This window comes from Xiphophorus maculatus, chromosome 4 (assembly GCF_002775205.1).
Source record: "Xiphophorus maculatus strain JP 163 A chromosome 4, X_maculatus-5.0-male, whole genome shotgun sequence".
Taxonomy (NCBI): Eukaryota; Metazoa; Chordata; class Actinopteri; order Cyprinodontiformes; family Poeciliidae; genus Xiphophorus; species Xiphophorus maculatus.
The window spans coordinates 5436228-5453570 of record NC_036446.1 but is presented as its reverse complement, the minus strand read 5'-3'; the positions used below and the strand labels follow the sequence as shown (position 1 = coordinate 5453570).

Here is a 17343-nt window from a genome sequence, read left to right as displayed (position 1 = left end):
ATTTCAGCAAGCTAAACATTATCCTATAGATACAGGTTGCTAGACTATTAATTATCAAGTTAATATAAAAAACAGATCACAAAGGTTTATGGCTTTAAAGGGGAATTGAAAAAAAATCAACTGTTTATCAGTTCAAGATGCAATACAAATCTTAGTTTAGTAATGCTTTAGTTTATTTTAATTGATTCATATTGATTGCTCTAAAGCAAGTTTAGCATTTGTTAAATTCATTGTCACATATTGCACTTTGTAATCTAATTTTGTGTAAAAACTCAATACTATTTGGATTTCAAAAATAGAAGTGAACAGCATAATCTTTGTGATTTATATTTTTTTGTAAAAATATTTGCACAAAAAGTCATGATTAAAACTTGTTAATTAGTAATACGACTTTTAAGATACACTCTGCATCGACTCATATAGTTATTTATGAGTTGATGGAGAATTTATTTGCAAATTAGTGAAGTAGAACATTGTTTTCTCTGAAGACTACAGGGAATGTTTCAGTACGCCAAACTAGATGGAAATGCAATCACAAAATCTGAAGCATCTGCGCTTCCTTCAATTACACTGTTTATTAGATCTGCAATGACTGTACAAATTTACAAGCCTTTAATTTATCAATTTCACAATAGTAGCTGAGCTGATCCAAGAAATTCAACAACAATACTGACAAAAACAAAACAAATGCAACTTTATTTAAATTAACATACTCATAAATAAAATAAATACAGATAAACACGACTGAAAATAAAATAATGATTTCCCTCTTAATTCTTAGTTCTGGCAATCAAAAATAGTCATGCAAACGTTTTCCAAAGCAAGTCCATGTTATTGTCCGGCACAGAGTTTCCTTGTTGAAATTGGTGTGACGATGCTCTTAGCTTCTACTGACCGTCTTCTCTTTGCAAAGTAATCTGCCAAACAGAAGAAAGAACAATTTATTGATTTTAGCTCCTATTATGAAGCTATAATAGGAAATATTCACCACTATGAATATTTCCTTGTACCTGTAATTCTTGCATCATTGGACTTTGCTACAGGTTTGGAGAGTGATCTCTTCCTTCTTCTAGGCATTCTTTCAGCAGGACGCTTCAGTGTGTTGGACACACTTAAATAGTTGTCTTGGTTTGTGCCAAGGAGTTCATCATTATTGCTCTCACTACCATCGTCCTCAGTTCTTGGAGAATTAACTTCAACCACTGGCTGTGGGGACTCCTGATAGAAAGAGGCAGCACGACCTGCTAGTATTTTCTCCCACTGAAATCTGCCAAGCTGTGGCATCTCAGATTGGAAGTTGAAGTTCCAACGCTGGCTGTCCTGCGACATCATCTCCTTCAGTTTCAGCTGGAAGTCCTGACGCAGCTGGTCGTGGTCCACTGGACCGAAGAGGTTCCTGCAAACAGACTCTCTGCATCCGATATTCATTGTGCAAGTAATTTTGAAGAAGTTTGGATGGAAAAACGTGTCTGTCAGGAGATGCTGCTGATGAGTCCCTCTGGTCTACACATGTCCATAGGGCCATGCAGGACAATTTAAAGGCTGCAGGGCTCACAATGTTTTGTTTGTACACAATGAATAGAGACTTCTGATTGGCTGCAGCTGTCTATACCAGGGAGAAGCAACTGAGGGGGTGAAATTGGATCATTGTCTGATGAAAACTATTGAGACCCCAAACTCCTCCAGTTCTATCAAAGTCTGCCTTGACAAGCAGAGGTCAATTTAGAATTATCATAACAATAGTGATGTTTTTCCTTCTGAATGCACTGCTGCATAGGCTGGGTACACTTGAATCAGGTCATTGAGAGTCACTTCTGATACTATCTAGATCTTCCGTGTTACTAAATAAACAATGAAAAATGCTAATTAACAGATGTATTGTTAAAGACCCGTTTAAGATGCAAACTTTGAATGTTGTCAGACTGGTTCCTCAATAAAACTTAAATGTAAAAATGTTAGTACTGTAACTGTTGGATGGATAATTGGTTGATTTAACCTGGTATAAATCACCAGAAATAGTAATTAAATAAAAAAAATGCTTAAGCTCCATCTATCTCATGTAGGGTTTGAAAGATTCTACTATTATAACAATACAAGGGTAAATACATGTTACCATAAAATAGGAGGTTGCGAATGAAGAAAGAGAAGAACACTGAGAGGGAATAGTGTTGCTGTTTAAAATTTTATTCATCTTCATCTAACAGAAGAGAACCCGTCTTCTAAAAAAAAACAACAAAGAAGGAAACAGATCCTCAAAAAGGCACAGCACAATTCCTTAGCTATAGATCAACTTTAGTAAATAACTGATCTTGTATGTAACTGCATTAATTGAAAAGGGAAAAAAATCACCTGACACTATTAAGATGTTTCTGAATCCAGAAAGGAGTAACAAGCAAAGTAAATCAAACCAGGAAAACCACCCTCTTCTCTGTTCGAGTGTCTCATTGCATATTACATGGAGCACACTTAAAACCCTCGGCACAACACAGTTTAAAGCAAAGCACGGCAGACATAAAGGGAAATATCTAGAACTATAGAAGAAAACAAAGAAGGAGATGAATTTCAACAGAGGGCTGACAAGAAAATTCTAAAAGGTGTAAATGATTATATACCACAACAAGCATCACTTACCATTCACAAAGAACCTTTCCATATTCACATCAGAGGGAACAAAAGGTTTAGTGGCAGGACACTGACATGAGGTCTGAAGAACCCAGGATTTAACTACTGATCTCTTCTCTGGCAGATGACAGCTCTAACCTCTGAATCACTCTAAGCTCTTATAAGAACACATTGTCTCCTAAAATGTCTGATGTTCTAAGGCGTGTAACTCCCTTATTTGCACTTCTTGGTGCATTTATTTCTTGCCCATTCATGTATTTACTATGTTTAATTCATCTGTTCAATGTTTTGTTTGAAAAAAATAGTCCATTAGCCAATCACATGATAGCAGCTCGACCCGTTTAAGGATGGTGAGTACAACTTGAGGAAGTTCAAACTGGGTGTCAGAGCAGAGAAAAAAGTGAATTTAAGTGTCTTTTGGGATGGTTGTGGAAGCCAGTCGGTTGCTCTGAGTATTTCAGAAACTGCTGATCTACATTTGGCAGCAGCTGTGTGGATGAAAATACATTGTTCACACCAGAGGTCAGAAGGGAATGGCCACAGGGGTTTGAGATGACAGAAAGGCAACAACAGCTCAAATATCCACTCTTTCTAACCAAAGTAAAAAATAATATCATCTCTAAGTACACATCTTATGGAACATTCACCCAGATGGGTTACACCAACATCAGACAACATGGTATTTTATCCAAACAGGAAGAACAGGAATCTGAAGCTACAATGCCCACAGGTTCACCAAAATTTTATATAAGAGATCAGATTTGCCTGATCTGACTGATGTTTCTCAACATTCCCACTCCTTCGTGACTATAATGTTCGTGTCTTGTGTTGTCTATTTAGAGCAGGATCATTCAGAACCCTTCACAAAGCTCAAATAACCTCAAGCTAGTATCTTAAACATGTCAGTAAGTTAACTCCACTCTAATGACCATCCCTTTGGGATGTGGTGGATCAGAGGTTTCATATTGTGGATGTCAAGCTGACAAATCTGCAGCAACTGCATGATGGCATCAATATAGCCCTCAATCTCTGAGGAATGTGCCTGATTCTTAATTGAATCAATAACTTGAAAACTTAGGGTTGTTCTGAAAGCAAAAGGCAAGTCCAGACAGGTACAAGCAAGGTGTATGTAAAAAAGTGGCCTGTTAGTGTAGTGTAGTGTTAGTGACTTAATATTTACATCAAGATTTTTTTTTCAGATTTGCTAAATAAGTATTGAATAAATACCTATAGTCAAGTATTGCTGTTGCAATCAACAATGAATTTATTTGATGGTTTTTGGCTGATCTGTATCACACTTTACCAAATGTGGAGGGCTCTGTCCGCATTTTTTGTCAGTGCAGATGTTGCTATAGCAAAAAATATAGAAAACTCTTAAAAAGAAAGTAAATGTGCCACAAATGTAAAGAAAGCAGCTGGCTTAAACAATAAAGGTGTGGTGGTGATGGGAGCAGATATGGTTAGCCAACATGCAAAGTAATGGTGCACAGGAGCTTCAGGCATTGGCTAAGGGAACAGCATTACCTTCACCTGAAGAGAAAACTCGCAGTCTCCCCTGCTCTCCTGCTGTGGTTAAGCTGAACAAGGAGAAAAGTTTGTGTTGGCCATGCCGGAGAAACAAGACACCCCTCTGGTGAGTGCCTACTGCAATGTTCTTTTTCCCTTCTTTTTCAACATCATCAAAATGTCTCATATTAGGCAATTGATAAAGTATTTTCTTTAAAAGCTGTGTGCCTCTTGCAGTGTTTTAGTAAATCTGCTGCATATCAACAATCATAAAAGAAATATGGTAAAATCAGTTTAGGATTTGAGTAAGTAAAATTTTGGGGCCTCATCTGGGGAGCATGTAGTTAAAATTCTGTTTTATTTATGTATTGAGAAACTACATTATCTCAGGGGACTTTATATCATAGTGGTGTCCTTGCAGTCATAATAAAAAAATAAATACTACCAAAAGTCTACCTAAAGAGTTGCACTTGTAAATTGAACAGAGAATAGAATAGAATAGAATAGAATAGAATAGAATAGAATAGAATTACTTTATTCATCCCAGCAGGGAAATTATTTCAGTTACAGCAGCATAGAGACAAGACACACAACAACCACCACTGAGTAGCAATTGTAGACAAAATAAAAATAAAATATAACATGCTGTCAATATAAAAAGCAGCTTAGAGCAGTCCTTGCAAAGATTCAAAAAATGCAGATACAGTATGTATATGTAAATATATGTACAGCAAGTGTGCAAATAGAAATAGGAAAAAGCATAAAGGTTAAAGGCCTTTTCACAAAATGAAGCGCAGTGAGGATGGCCTGGTGCAATTTCTGGGTAACTTGAAATGTGCAATCAGGATTTGTTTATATAAATATTTGCTGTGCTCTGATAAAGTTCTGTATTACTAATTTGCAAACAACATTTTGTCATAAATCAACGAGAAATACAAAATTATAATCTTTAAAGCTCAGAATAAAACAACATGGACAATTTTTAACCTATATTTTGCTGTTATTTTATCAGCAAAGTATCACTTGCATAAGACAAGGAGCTACCAAAGCTCCCACTTCAAACTGTACTTCATTCAAACTGTAATCAAGCTCATAATGTCAACATTGAACAAAGTTTAAGGTGTGTGTCTGAATTATTTTTTTTTTTCCCAAGACATGTTCTCCTCCAAACCCATATTCAGAACACAGACCCACACGCACACAGCTCCACATCCTTTTCTCCTGCTTTGCATGCAAATTATCCTGTTTGCATACCCAGTAGTAGTTTTCCTCCTCCACCCATACCTGTAGTCAAATAAAGCATTCCGTAGCAAGCTGCCTTCATAATATGAAACAGATTGCAAAGCAGATATTAGCTTTTTTTCCCTCTACATTATACACAATGTCTCTTTTCTGGATCCAAAATAAACAGAGACTTTTTCTCCTTTCTTTTGATTCGGACATGCTTGTCTCTTATTTTATTAATAAACTTTCATAAGAAGCTCAAGTGGAAATGCAAATGGAAGTGACTGATAAAACTGTGTTTACTGAGGCACAGGGAAAATCTTATCATTAAAAAATGAGTTAGCATAATGATAGGATGCCATTTATTTCTAGGAACATCTTCATTCGCAGATGTAATTCCTGGTGATGTCTTTAGTGTATCAAAAACCAGAATAATTACAAAGACATATTTTTAATTACATACTTTGTTACAAAATTCTCTATAAGTATGAAGATATTCTTCTGAAACAAACTATAGGACTAAATATAAATGAGCAGTTCCACACAATTCCCCATCACTGTAAGACAAGTATTTCCTGGGAATACTTTTCAGTTATTACAGTCTTTAAAATACATTCTTTTTCAAACATGATGTAAAACATGTGTCCACAATAAAGCCTTTTAAAACTGTTCTCAAATTAAATTAAACAAATTAAAAAAAAAAAAAAACCCTAAACATATCTTTGAGGAAGAACATAATAAAATCTCACATAATATTATATAATACATAAAAGAGAAGCAATAGCTCGCTTGTATAAGTCTGCACACTTAAATATTTACTTCTATGCATACTATGGTGGAGTGAAAACAGTCACAACAGTTGGAGGAATACGGGACAACAGAGACATTAATAAACCTGGATGATTTTCCAAAACTGATGAAAAGAAGAAATAGAATCTGGTCTGGAATGCTGCCAAGAGCCTGACAGTAGCAATGAAAAAAGATGCCGCAATTTCTCGCAAGAACAGGTTATGTTCTACTAGTACGACAAGTTCATGCATTCCTTGTATGTCTGGACTGGTTCATGACAGAGGCCTTCTCTTCAAAGAAAGCATTTTGGTCTGGTTAGAATTTTCTAAAATCTAGTGGGAGAATGTGCTTTGGTCTAAAGAAATCTTACACACATTTTTGGGTCACAAAAAATGTGTGCTTTGTGCTGAAAACATAACTAATTCACAAGGAGAACATCACACCCTCAGCAAAACATGTAGACATAAACTTCATGATTTAAGATTGCTTTTCTTTAGTTATTTTTTTGGCCCTAGTGGCCTTCATTGAACAGTATATAGGTGGTAAACAGTGGAGAGAGAGGGGCAAGACAGGCAACAAATGGCTTGAGACCTGGAACTGAATCCATATTAACCGATAGCCTCGGTACATGGCACATGTGCTACATCAACTGAGTCATGCAACGCGCCCATTCAGACAGTTTTCTACATTCAGACAGTTTTTAGAAAACTGTCTAAATGTTTTCTATGAGTTAAAGTTGCAGTATCTAACTTTTATTTAAAATACGTTTTTTACATGTTTGTTAAAACTGTCAATATGTTGTCAATACATTGAGCAGTTACTGGAAAACAACGTTATGCAACGTTATCTGTAGCTATGCTAATTAGCCCGAGCATTTGTGGCATGCTCTATCAGGAAGAATCTGCAGCATAGCAGAGAGCATGGGGAAGGATATGAATAGTACCTAAATCAGGGTGATTGACAGACTGGGACTAGGACTGGATCAGACTAATATATTTGTTTACTAGCGTGCTCACTTATGCAAATGGATTGTTGCAGGATTTCTTTTTCATATTTCTCTCATATGAGTGGGTTTCTTTGGGACATATATCATGTTAAAGAAGATTAAATATATTACCTCCTTTTATCAGAGGTTTGTAATATTTTTAGAATCCATGTAAATGTGAGACAAATGTGTTGACTTTCTTGTCAAATTGTTCTGAATCAAATCAGTCCTGATTCATAAGTTCGTCATATACATTCCAGTTTCATCTATTGAGGAAGTATGGTTGCTATGTTGTTAGTTCAAGCTACAGGACTGGATAAAGCACTTTGCATATGAAGCGTGAATGAAAATTGTTCCAGCTTTGCATTAGCCACAAATACCTATTACCCTCTTTCCAGTCATATAAGGCTGGTGAGTGAGTTTTAATGGATTTAGTGGAAACTGGGATTAATGTCTGTGTATTTATTTGTTTGCAGGGGCCACTGCAGCCACAAACACGATGCCTTCAGTGTGGACACATGCTGGAGTGGTCAGAGGAGCACAGGTGTGTCAAAGCATTGGTTTGCATGTGTGTAACACAACCGAAATATCTCTATATGAAACAGCACAAAAATCTGTTAAACTAACTTTATCGTACTCTGAAGCGAATAGTTTTATTCCAAAGAAACCATAATTGAATTCTTTCAGATCAGTGCACTAATTTGGAGGCTTTGCGACAGGAGGCAAACATTTGTGCATTACTAAAAAGTCTTAACTAGATCCAAGTAGATTTTTTATTTTAATGAGAAAACATCATTTCTAAGCTGCAGAATAGAATGCTGTGTATAACAATGTAGCTCTGAGCTACATTGTTAGGAAGGAGGATTATTGACGACACGGCTAAACCACAAAGCATTCAGAATTCCTCTACTGATCTCAGTTACTTATTTTTATCAAAAATCTACAAACTTCAAAACATCAGGGTAAAAATATTTATACTTTGAAGGATGTTTTCATCTTGTGCAGGATTTTAAACATTAAAAAAAAATTTAAACTCTTGATAAGCCTCTAATGTAAAACAAGTCATCACATTATTTTGGCATGTCCTATTATTCTCAATGCTAAGAAAAAATTACTTCGCTGGAACCAAAGGTGAGTCTCTAACCGAATGTATTGCTGTACCTTTCATAGTTGCTATGGCTATTTGCCTGTTGCTAGCATGACTACCTCATCTGCAGGTAGGGCAGTGTTAAAGTACAAGAGATTGAGAAGGGAGGGGCCTAAAGGTATAATTTGTTTAAAAGTTCAATCTATGTCCCTCTTTTGTTTGATATTGATAAAGTTCCACTATTTAATGTGAAATTCTACAGTGCTATGAAAAAAAGTATTCCCCCACTACTGTTAAATGTTTCAGATCTGCAAAGAAAATTTTATATCAGACAAAGATATCATGAGAAAATACTAAATTCAATTCTCAGCTGTTTAATTTGTCAAGGTAAAAAAGCAATCCAAACAAACCTTTTAGTTTGCTTTTATCTCCTCAGTTGACATCATGTTTTCAAATCTATGGTATCATCACAATGTGTTCATTGGCAAACTTGAGGCAAATCTTGTTTATTTTTTGTTCAGCAATTATTGGGACAGGGAACTCTCCTAGGAATGCATTTTCTTATCCAATCTGTGTCACTCTCTTGGAGTTTTTCAGTTTTGGGTTTAATTTGTCTTTGTATATTTGTTTGTGCTCCTTATTGTTGCTTAACAGATTTTGCATATTTAGTTTGACATTGCTGTATGTGTTTGTTGCTTTGCATGTAGTTTCTGAGTTTATTCTTGTGTTCTGTTTCTGGTGTTTTTGCATTTATGTCTCTTAGATTATTTGTCAAGGTTTTCCCTTTGGTTCTAGATCCTTTGAGTTCTTGTTCGGCTCTTTCTGTGTTCATTATTCATCTTCCCTCAGTATATGCATTTGCCTTCTATCCCAGCTGCAGTGTGACTGTAATTAACTACGTACATTCCTTGTTGGATCTTTTCTGTCTGCCTTCATGTTGCATTCCTTTACCTATTTTTCTCTGCATTTACTCTTATAGGTTTTCATTAAAATACTATCCGGGTTGCCTGAGTGCTCAGGTCTTTTCTACGGAAAGCATGACACTCTGTTGTTGTTGAATTATATAGATATTATTAACTTTGACATGTAAGGTGTGCAATGATTTAGATGTTGTGTGTTAGGTTCTGCTGTGACCTCCTGAATGAGTCACTAACTCGCTCTTGGAATAATTTTGGGAGACCAGTCACTCCCAGGAAGATTCACCATTGTTTCATAATTTATGTGTTTGTTGATAATGACTCTCCCAAAATCTTAGAAATGACTTTGTGACTGACTTCCCATTTAATCTCTTCTGCAATTGATTGAATAATACAATTGATTCAATAATACATTCATATTTACTCAATGAGTCTTTGTCACATATTCACATTTGTTCAATGATATGATATATTTCAGTCTCTAAGAAACGCAATTAGCAAGAGAGGAAATGTTGCCACCAAAATGCATACAACACAGTTTACAGGTTAACATTCTAATACATTTTAAAAATGTCTGTAAAGAAATGAATTTATGTGAACTTGTGGAGGTAGTGTGACTTTATTTACCTGGAAGTGCCAATGAAATACTATGAGCATCTTAGATAATCTTTTGCTCCAAAGTAAGCAACACAATAACATTTTTAGAAAATACTGTGCAACAGATTACAGGAGAGTTTATAACTTGGTATATTGTTTTCAAGAAGTGCATCAGGGTCACTCAAAATTAAATGTTTCCTGTTGTATGCTAAAGATGACTTTATGACACAGAACAATTATCTGTGTCTTTGCAGTGTCCTCCTTGGCTGCTCATGTTGTTCTACAGTGGATGAGACTATTGAGAAAGTAGCCAAAGGCCTGGCTAACAAAATGAAGGAGAAAACCCACTGGGCAGCTGGGAGAGTGGGTGACATTGACTTTATTGGACCTACAAAGACTAAAGGAAAGGTGAGATTAAATTACAATAAAATAATAAAACGCTGCAGAAATTGATTTGAACATGTGATACTAACATCATATTTTTCTTCCTTTTATGCAGTTTGTGAGGGTGTGCAGCAACACAGACCCAGTTTTGATTTACAAGATGCTGACAGAGGACTGGGGCCTCTCTCCTCCACACTTGGTAGTGGCGTTGGTGGGAGGAGATGAGCTGGCTCAGATGAAGCCCTGGCTCAGGGACACTCTTAGAAAAGGACTTGTGAAAGCTGCACAGAGCACAGGTTATAATCAATGGGCCAAAGCTGGCCTTGACTTTTCACGGCAAGGGAATAACTTGTGTCTAGCCTTCTGCTGCAATGTGGCAGAATTGTTATCAGCAATACCATTGCAGTATATTTTTGTCTACGATGTTTCAATTCTTAATCGGTTTTCTTATTTGCATTTATTTATGTTTTTATGCACAATGTAAAGTTGCATAATTCACTTTTAGCAGAACCAGTACATTATTCATGACTAGATGGGCAAAAATCTAATATGCAGTGATTGCTCTCGTGCAATCTGAGAAAGAACCGTCCAGTCTAATATCTTTTATAAATTTCCATAAAGTGTTTCTGTTTAACTCAGCATTGTCCAATTTACTAGAAGTCAGAATTTTCATATACACATCATCAGCATGATGTTTTATGAATTTTAGACTTTTATTCATGTACTTGAGTCCTTATTTATGTACGGTAATTTTTAAGACATCAAGAATTGGATTCAAACAATTTAATTAATCATGTGCATTTAATCAGTTTAATCATGTGCAATCCTTACATACACCATCACTAATAATTGATTAAATGTTCCTTGGCAACTTAAAGATAAACCAAACACTTTTTCAAATCATCAAAAGGGCTTTTTCAAAAAGATCCCATTTTATTTTGATGAAAATAATTAGATTTTGCTCAAAAACTTTGCTTTTTCCTGACATAAACTTTGCCTTTGACAATAGTCCCCTGATTTTTTAATAAGATGGAGACCATGGAGTTCCCAGACATTATTTAGCTACTTCCTCAATTCAAAAACAATTCTGAAAGGATTTTGGAGAATTGCCAAGTTAGGACACCCAATTGTGTCCATGTTTTAAATTTCTAGCTGTTAAATTTCTAGCTTCACTGAGTGTGAAGTTGAAGACTCTGGATGTGATTCAGTCACAACAGTACCACTGGAAGCCCCACAGTATGATTTTGTCATCCCCATGTTGAAAAGTGTTTTCAGATTTGAAAGCCTTGTCATGAACCCACAAGTGGACTTCTTAACATAGAAAATGAAAAAAAGAAAGCAGATGGAATGGTTCATGTCAAAAATATGGGGACTATGTGTAAAAGCTTGGTAGGTGTCAGAAAGACAGTCCAAAAAGCCATGTAGTTTATCTGCAGCCTGATAAACTACATCAGGTGTGGGTGTATGTACATTTTTGAGTCTCTATGTTTTAATTTGATCTTGCTTAAACACTATAAATTGCACATAAGTTCTTGTTCATCAGCTGTATCATCATCCCACTATAGAAAAATAATAGCGCATTATGAAAAGCTATACATGACATTCATGCCTTTGATTAGTAAATATGAACATCTGAGCAGCAGCAGTTGTTCAACTCCTTCTCTGTTCTTCAGGGGCATGGATTTTAACTAATGGCCTTCGCTTTGGCATCACTAAGCACTTGGGCCAGGCAGTAAGAGATCACTCCCTGGCCAGCACCTCCTCTAAAGTTCGTGTTGTGGCCATTGGCATCGCACCCTGGAACATGATCCACAACCGAGAGGCTCTCCTCACTGCCAAGGTTTCCACTCAGATACACAATACATTGCCACTAAAGGCCACACTGTCGTCTGTGAACAACCTCAATACTGTGCATTTGTGCTCTCCTGAGTCTCTGTGCATTGTTATGATAATTTTCACAAGGTGGATGAGCCTGCAGCATACACACCACAGGACTTGCCCCATGGTGCAGTGTATTCCCTGGACAGCCACCATTCCCACTTTGTGTTGGTGGAAGAGGATCCCAACAGACCAGGAGCCACCAGTGAAATGAGAGTGAAGCTTCTCAAACACATCTCCCTTCAGCGCACTGGTTATGGAGGTAATACCCTTCATGCTCGCATATGGTTTTGGTACAGACAATGGCTAAAATGATATATTCTACTGTTATTTGATTAATACGTTAAAATTTAGCATTGCAATATTTTTGCTTGTGTAAAATATTTGAAAGATCATAAATATAAGTGAAAATTTGTTCATGTAACTGCAACCTTCACTGTTTTTTATTATACATGCATTCAGTTTTATTGCATTGTAATTCTGTATATAAAACATGTTGCTGTGTCATAGAGGAATGTTTTAAAAGAAACCATGATTCACATTTTATGATTATTTGCTGTAGCATGCTTAACTCAAAGTGTTTCAGCATTGTAGAGAAGTGCAGCAGTCATGTGAAGTATTTTTTTTAAGTAGCTAAACTTTGCTATTCCTTATTCAAAGCCATCACTGTGCAAAGTTAAAGGAAAAACAACCACAAATACAAGCAGTGGAAGGACTGGGCCATTGGAGGACACTGCTTCTCTCCTTTCCATTATTCAGTGATCAGTCAGACTAAAAACTTTTTTACATCTATTTAATTATGTACTAGTTAGGATTTAATGATGTCTACAATATTTTTTTTTTACAGTATTTAGGTTAAGGATGGAATCCAGTTGGCTTATAGGGACTATACATTTAACATTGTGTATTTACTTTTTTTTAAAATTAAAAATTAATAACTTAACTTTATATTTTATCATGTAGCAATATTATTTAAGCCATTTTTCTTAATTCTCAGACATATAGGAAGATATAATGAAAAACATTTTAAAATGACATATTTTGATAATAGAACGCAATTCACTGTGACAAACATTTATAAATTAGATTTTTCCAACACTGCATGCATTATCACTGTTTTAAATTATACAGATATTATCGCTCAGCTTGTGTGCAAGACATTTTTGCAGCTGTCCTCAAACATTAGGCATGGCAGCACATCATGTACTTACTTAACTCTTCAGGAACTATATGCACTGTATACACACTCTATCCATGCTGTTCAAGATCACCATTAAATCGGTTTTGATTATATCAATGTTTACGGGGATTACTTAAGTCCCCTTAAGTCAATATTTTTGTCTTTTGTGGTGTCTATAAGGTTTTCATCCAAAGTGCTCTGATGGTAAAGAAAAAAAAGAACATACCACAACATGATGCTGCTACCACCTGGTGTAGACAGTTGTAGCAGGGTCTATTTTCTTCAAAGTTTGGAATATTATTTTATAAGCTACCCCTACTTTTAACATCTTCACAACTTTACCTTCTGTTCTGTCTGGAGTCTTCAATGGTGTTCATGATGTAGTATGCTCAATACGCCTTTCTGAGAAACCTTCAAGGCCTCCAAAGAGAGCTTGCATTTGTACTGTGATCAAACTACACATGTTGGTTTTGCTAAGAAAGATGTTAACTTTTAAAGGCAATTAGAGAAAGAATAGTTTATTTAGTGGTATCAGAGGAAAATGAACTAAATGCAAATGCACATCAGAATTGCAATTTGAAAATATAATAAAAAGCTTAAATATTTTTCCTTGCGCTTTACAATAATTGTTTTATTTTGCTCTAACATCCCAATTAAATACACCGAAGCTTGCCGTGGCAACATTGCAAAATGCTTTTAAAATCAAACAATATGTTAGTCTCAAGGTCTGAATACTGTTGCAAAGTGCTTTATGTTTTCCATTTGTGCAAATGTGGCAACAAGCATTTTTGACCTTCCTAATTTATTTAATGCATTTATAACTAGTGTGTTTAAACTTAAAAAGAAATTGTTCCACAATGATAAACAGACCTTGCCCTTAAAATAATGATAATCTTTAAGAATATTTTACACCACACAACAATTTTTGGAAATACTATATATTAATTCCTCTTTGGTTTAATTAATCAATGTATGTTTACCCATTATGCAGTAAACTAACATCAGAGTTGTAAAAGACAAACATGTTTATTGCAGGAACAGGAAGTTTTGAGATCCCTGTTCTGTGTCTCCTGGTCCATGGGGAGCCCAGAATTCTAAAGGTAAACTGTTTTATTTCCTCATGCTGTCTTAATTATTCCACAGTAAAACAGAAATAACCCCAAATGGTCTTTCAAATGGATTTTGCTGTTTTGATTTCCATTTTTTGATTCTTTAGATAACTCTTAGCATATGTTAGTAGAATCAGGCTCTGATCAGCTAAAGTAGCAGTAGGTGGACAAATGACAAACACTTCATGTTACCTCACAACTAATCTCTTCATCTAAAAGAAAAAGCTTGTCCAACAATTATTTTTCATAAACAGGGCGATAACTGAGGAGATGGAAGACCACAGCACTATCTAAACAACATGGCTGTCTGCTGATAAAATTGTTCCTCTTCTTGCAGAGGATGTGTAAGGGCATTGGAAATTCCACACCGTGGCTGATTCTGGCAGGCTCTGGAGGCGTGGCTGACATCCTAGTCACGCTGATGAACAGAGGCTGCTGGGACGCAGACAGCGTTCATGAGCTGCTGTTGGACACCTTTCCCAATGCCCACCACAGCACAGACATCAGTAACTGGGTCAAGCTGGTGAGAGCCATGCACACAGCAGGGAGGCAGACACTTACAAAGATATGCACTTGTCAAGTATTGAACACTGGGATAAAAGTGGGGCACACTGGGAAACAGAGTGAGACAAGCTACTGTGTGAATTTCATATTTATCTTAAGAAATTTGTGTAAAATTACCTAAATGTAGCATGATAGACAAGCAAAATATTCAATATTTAATGAATTTAATGTTTCTTTTTCAAAGTTTATAGAGTTTAAAAATATGTTTACACTGTTAACTGGCTGTCAACTTGCCTGACAGATCCAAAAAGTACTTGATCACGGTCATCTTCTGACTGTCCACGACCCTGAACAGGAAAGCTCCGAGCTGGATACTGTCATTCTGAAAGCTCTTGTCAAGGGTAAAGTTCTTCTTACAGATGGAATCCTTTCAGTTGCACAATTTCTGCATTTCTGTCTGTGAAATGTTGAACTCTTCATTGCCTGTGGACCTGTTGGCATTTTCTGTGTCCGTGTGTTTATCAGCTTGTAAGAGTCAAAGTCAAGAAGCACAAGACTTTCTGGATGAGCTAAAGCTGGCAGTGGCCTGGAACAGAGTGGACATTGCCAAGAGTGACATCTTTAATGGAGATGTGGAGTGGAAGGTGGGTAAATACTGAATGTCTCTGTCAATCTGTATTTCATCTTGCCATGTATGTTGGTGGATCAGATAACAACTTACATTGGTTTAAAGGTGATAGTACTAAGTTTAGGATCACTTTCTGTCATGTCTTGTAAATATGTGTGTCACTTTTTAACATTCCTACAGTGCAAATGCATTGCAATGAAGGGAATACAGTTCACACAGTGTAAGGGGATGTTAGTATTGCTGTGTTATGATCTTGTTCTGTTGTTGTTTTTGTAAATGTGGAAATCAATTTACCATTTAAGGAAAAAGGCTTAATGTTGAAATTGTTAAAATAATTATTAGCCAAAATATTCAGACAGTAGTCTGAGCTGCCGTCAGATGAAGCTGCTCAAACATTAATAATGTGAAGGTAAGAGAATGTTGATCAGTACAAGCAGAGCTTTTGCATAAAATTGTAATGTTATCACTTGGTCACTGCTGCAACATTAAATGCCCATATTTATACATGAGCAACATGGCTCACCTCCCAGGATAGCAGGGATGTGGGAGAAACACAAGAACTTGCAAAGAGAAGTTATCTGTTGCACCACAGCTGGTGGTTTCAGTTGATTATGTGTAGTCACTCCCCATATGTGTTGCTGTGCGGGCTGTAAAAAATATTACACTATGCGTGGCTAACAACACAGATCGGTATCTGATTTGTACCTTCTGATTCACAATTAAATGTTTCTGTTTTTTAGTCCATTCTGTTTATTAGTCCGTTGCAACTTTAATTTTTATGCAATGTTGTGCAAACATTAAGGCACAGTACAACTGATCACATCGCAAACTTGTACTTTCAACCAGACAAATGCTTGATTTACCCTGAGCTGACAACTGACTCCTGTGACTTTGCAAAAATGTCTGATATTTAATATTACACATTATTTTGTTAGTTTGTCAAATTATACTTTTAACATTTGCTGAAATCATAATTGAATCACTTTGTCAACAATGAAGCTGTAGACTTATGATCATCCTTGCTCACACAGCACACATTTTATGATAATAAATAATTCCAGCCATAGAGCTGTCCTGCTAGGATGGCTATAAATCTATCCAACATGCTAACATTTCTTTTTATTGACTTACTAACTCGCTGTTTCTCATGAGATTGCATTCAGCTAAGAACACAAATGTGTACTGTTGTAAAAAAAAAAGTCAATGAGCTAATCATTATAAAACATTTCATTAAATTGCTTTGTGACTGATTGCTACAAAACCATACAAAACCCTATAATTATTGCAGGCTTGTGACCTTGAGGAAGTGATGATGGATGCCCTCATCAACGACAAACCAGACTTTGTGCGCCTCTTTGTGGACAACGGGGTGAACTTGGGGGAGTTCCTCACCTACGGTCGCCTACAGGAGCTTTACTGGTCTGTGTCGGAGAAGAGCCTCCTTCACAATCTGCTTCTGAAAAAATATGAAGAGAAGCAGCTCTTGCTTGGGGCTGCAAGGACACCTGGTCCGCCAGGACACCATCCCTCTGAGCAAGGGAAACCCCGCTTCACCCTGTTTGAAGTCGCCAAAGTCCTGAAGGACTTTCTGCATGACTCCTGCAAAGGCTTTTATCAAAAGATGCCAGCAGTGAGTGACATACATAGACTGTGACTCATTTGTGAACTTGAGTGAATAATTACTGATTTCAGATGACAAATTTCTTACTTGGAAGTCAAGACAAATTCTAAACCTAAGTGGTTATTCTCAACCCATTTATTTGTCATTTAAATGGTAATTTTTGACACATTTCATAGTTTGCAAATGACTTGTGGCTAATTTTGTCTTCTGACTTTCTCAGATTGTATCATTTGAAACATCAGAATTTACAATGAATCAGATAAAATACTAAATTTCTCAGTACACTGAATTCAGAGAGGATATTGAATCTTT

At 36.2% G+C, this 17343-nt stretch overlaps 2 protein-coding genes across 2 annotated transcripts in view; one reads left to right on the top strand and one right to left on the bottom strand.

Moving 5' to 3' along the window:
• Positions 1 to 831: 831 nt before the first annotated feature.
• Positions 832 to 1428, bottom strand: LOC102221871 (cyclin-dependent kinase inhibitor 1B-like). Its single transcript, XM_005811073.1, has 2 exons — positions 1011 to 1428; positions 832 to 917 (listed from the first exon to the last, which is right to left on the bottom strand). The coding sequence occupies exons 1-2, from the start codon at positions 1426 to 1428 to the stop codon at positions 832 to 834; spliced, it is 504 nt and encodes a 167-aa protein (XP_005811130.1).
• A 2724-nt stretch (positions 1429 to 4152) lies between these two features.
• The window catches only part of trpm5 (transient receptor potential cation channel subfamily M member 5), a 23025-nt gene continuing 9834 nt past the window's right edge, over positions 4153 to 17343 (top strand). The window contains exons 1-11 of the mRNA XM_014473321.2: positions 4153 to 4255; positions 7603 to 7670; positions 9982 to 10135; positions 10227 to 10407; positions 11785 to 11951; positions 12074 to 12251; positions 14205 to 14269; positions 14616 to 14801; positions 15084 to 15183; positions 15308 to 15426; positions 16699 to 17040. Of these exons, the coding sequence (XP_014328807.1) occupies positions 4229 to 4255; positions 7603 to 7670; positions 9982 to 10135; positions 10227 to 10407; positions 11785 to 11951; positions 12074 to 12251; positions 14205 to 14269; positions 14616 to 14801; positions 15084 to 15183; positions 15308 to 15426; positions 16699 to 17040 (1587 nt within the window). The 5' untranslated portion in view covers positions 4153 to 4228. The remainder of the gene's footprint in view (positions 4256 to 7602; positions 7671 to 9981; positions 10136 to 10226; positions 10408 to 11784; positions 11952 to 12073; positions 12252 to 14204; positions 14270 to 14615; positions 14802 to 15083; positions 15184 to 15307; positions 15427 to 16698; positions 17041 to 17343) is intronic.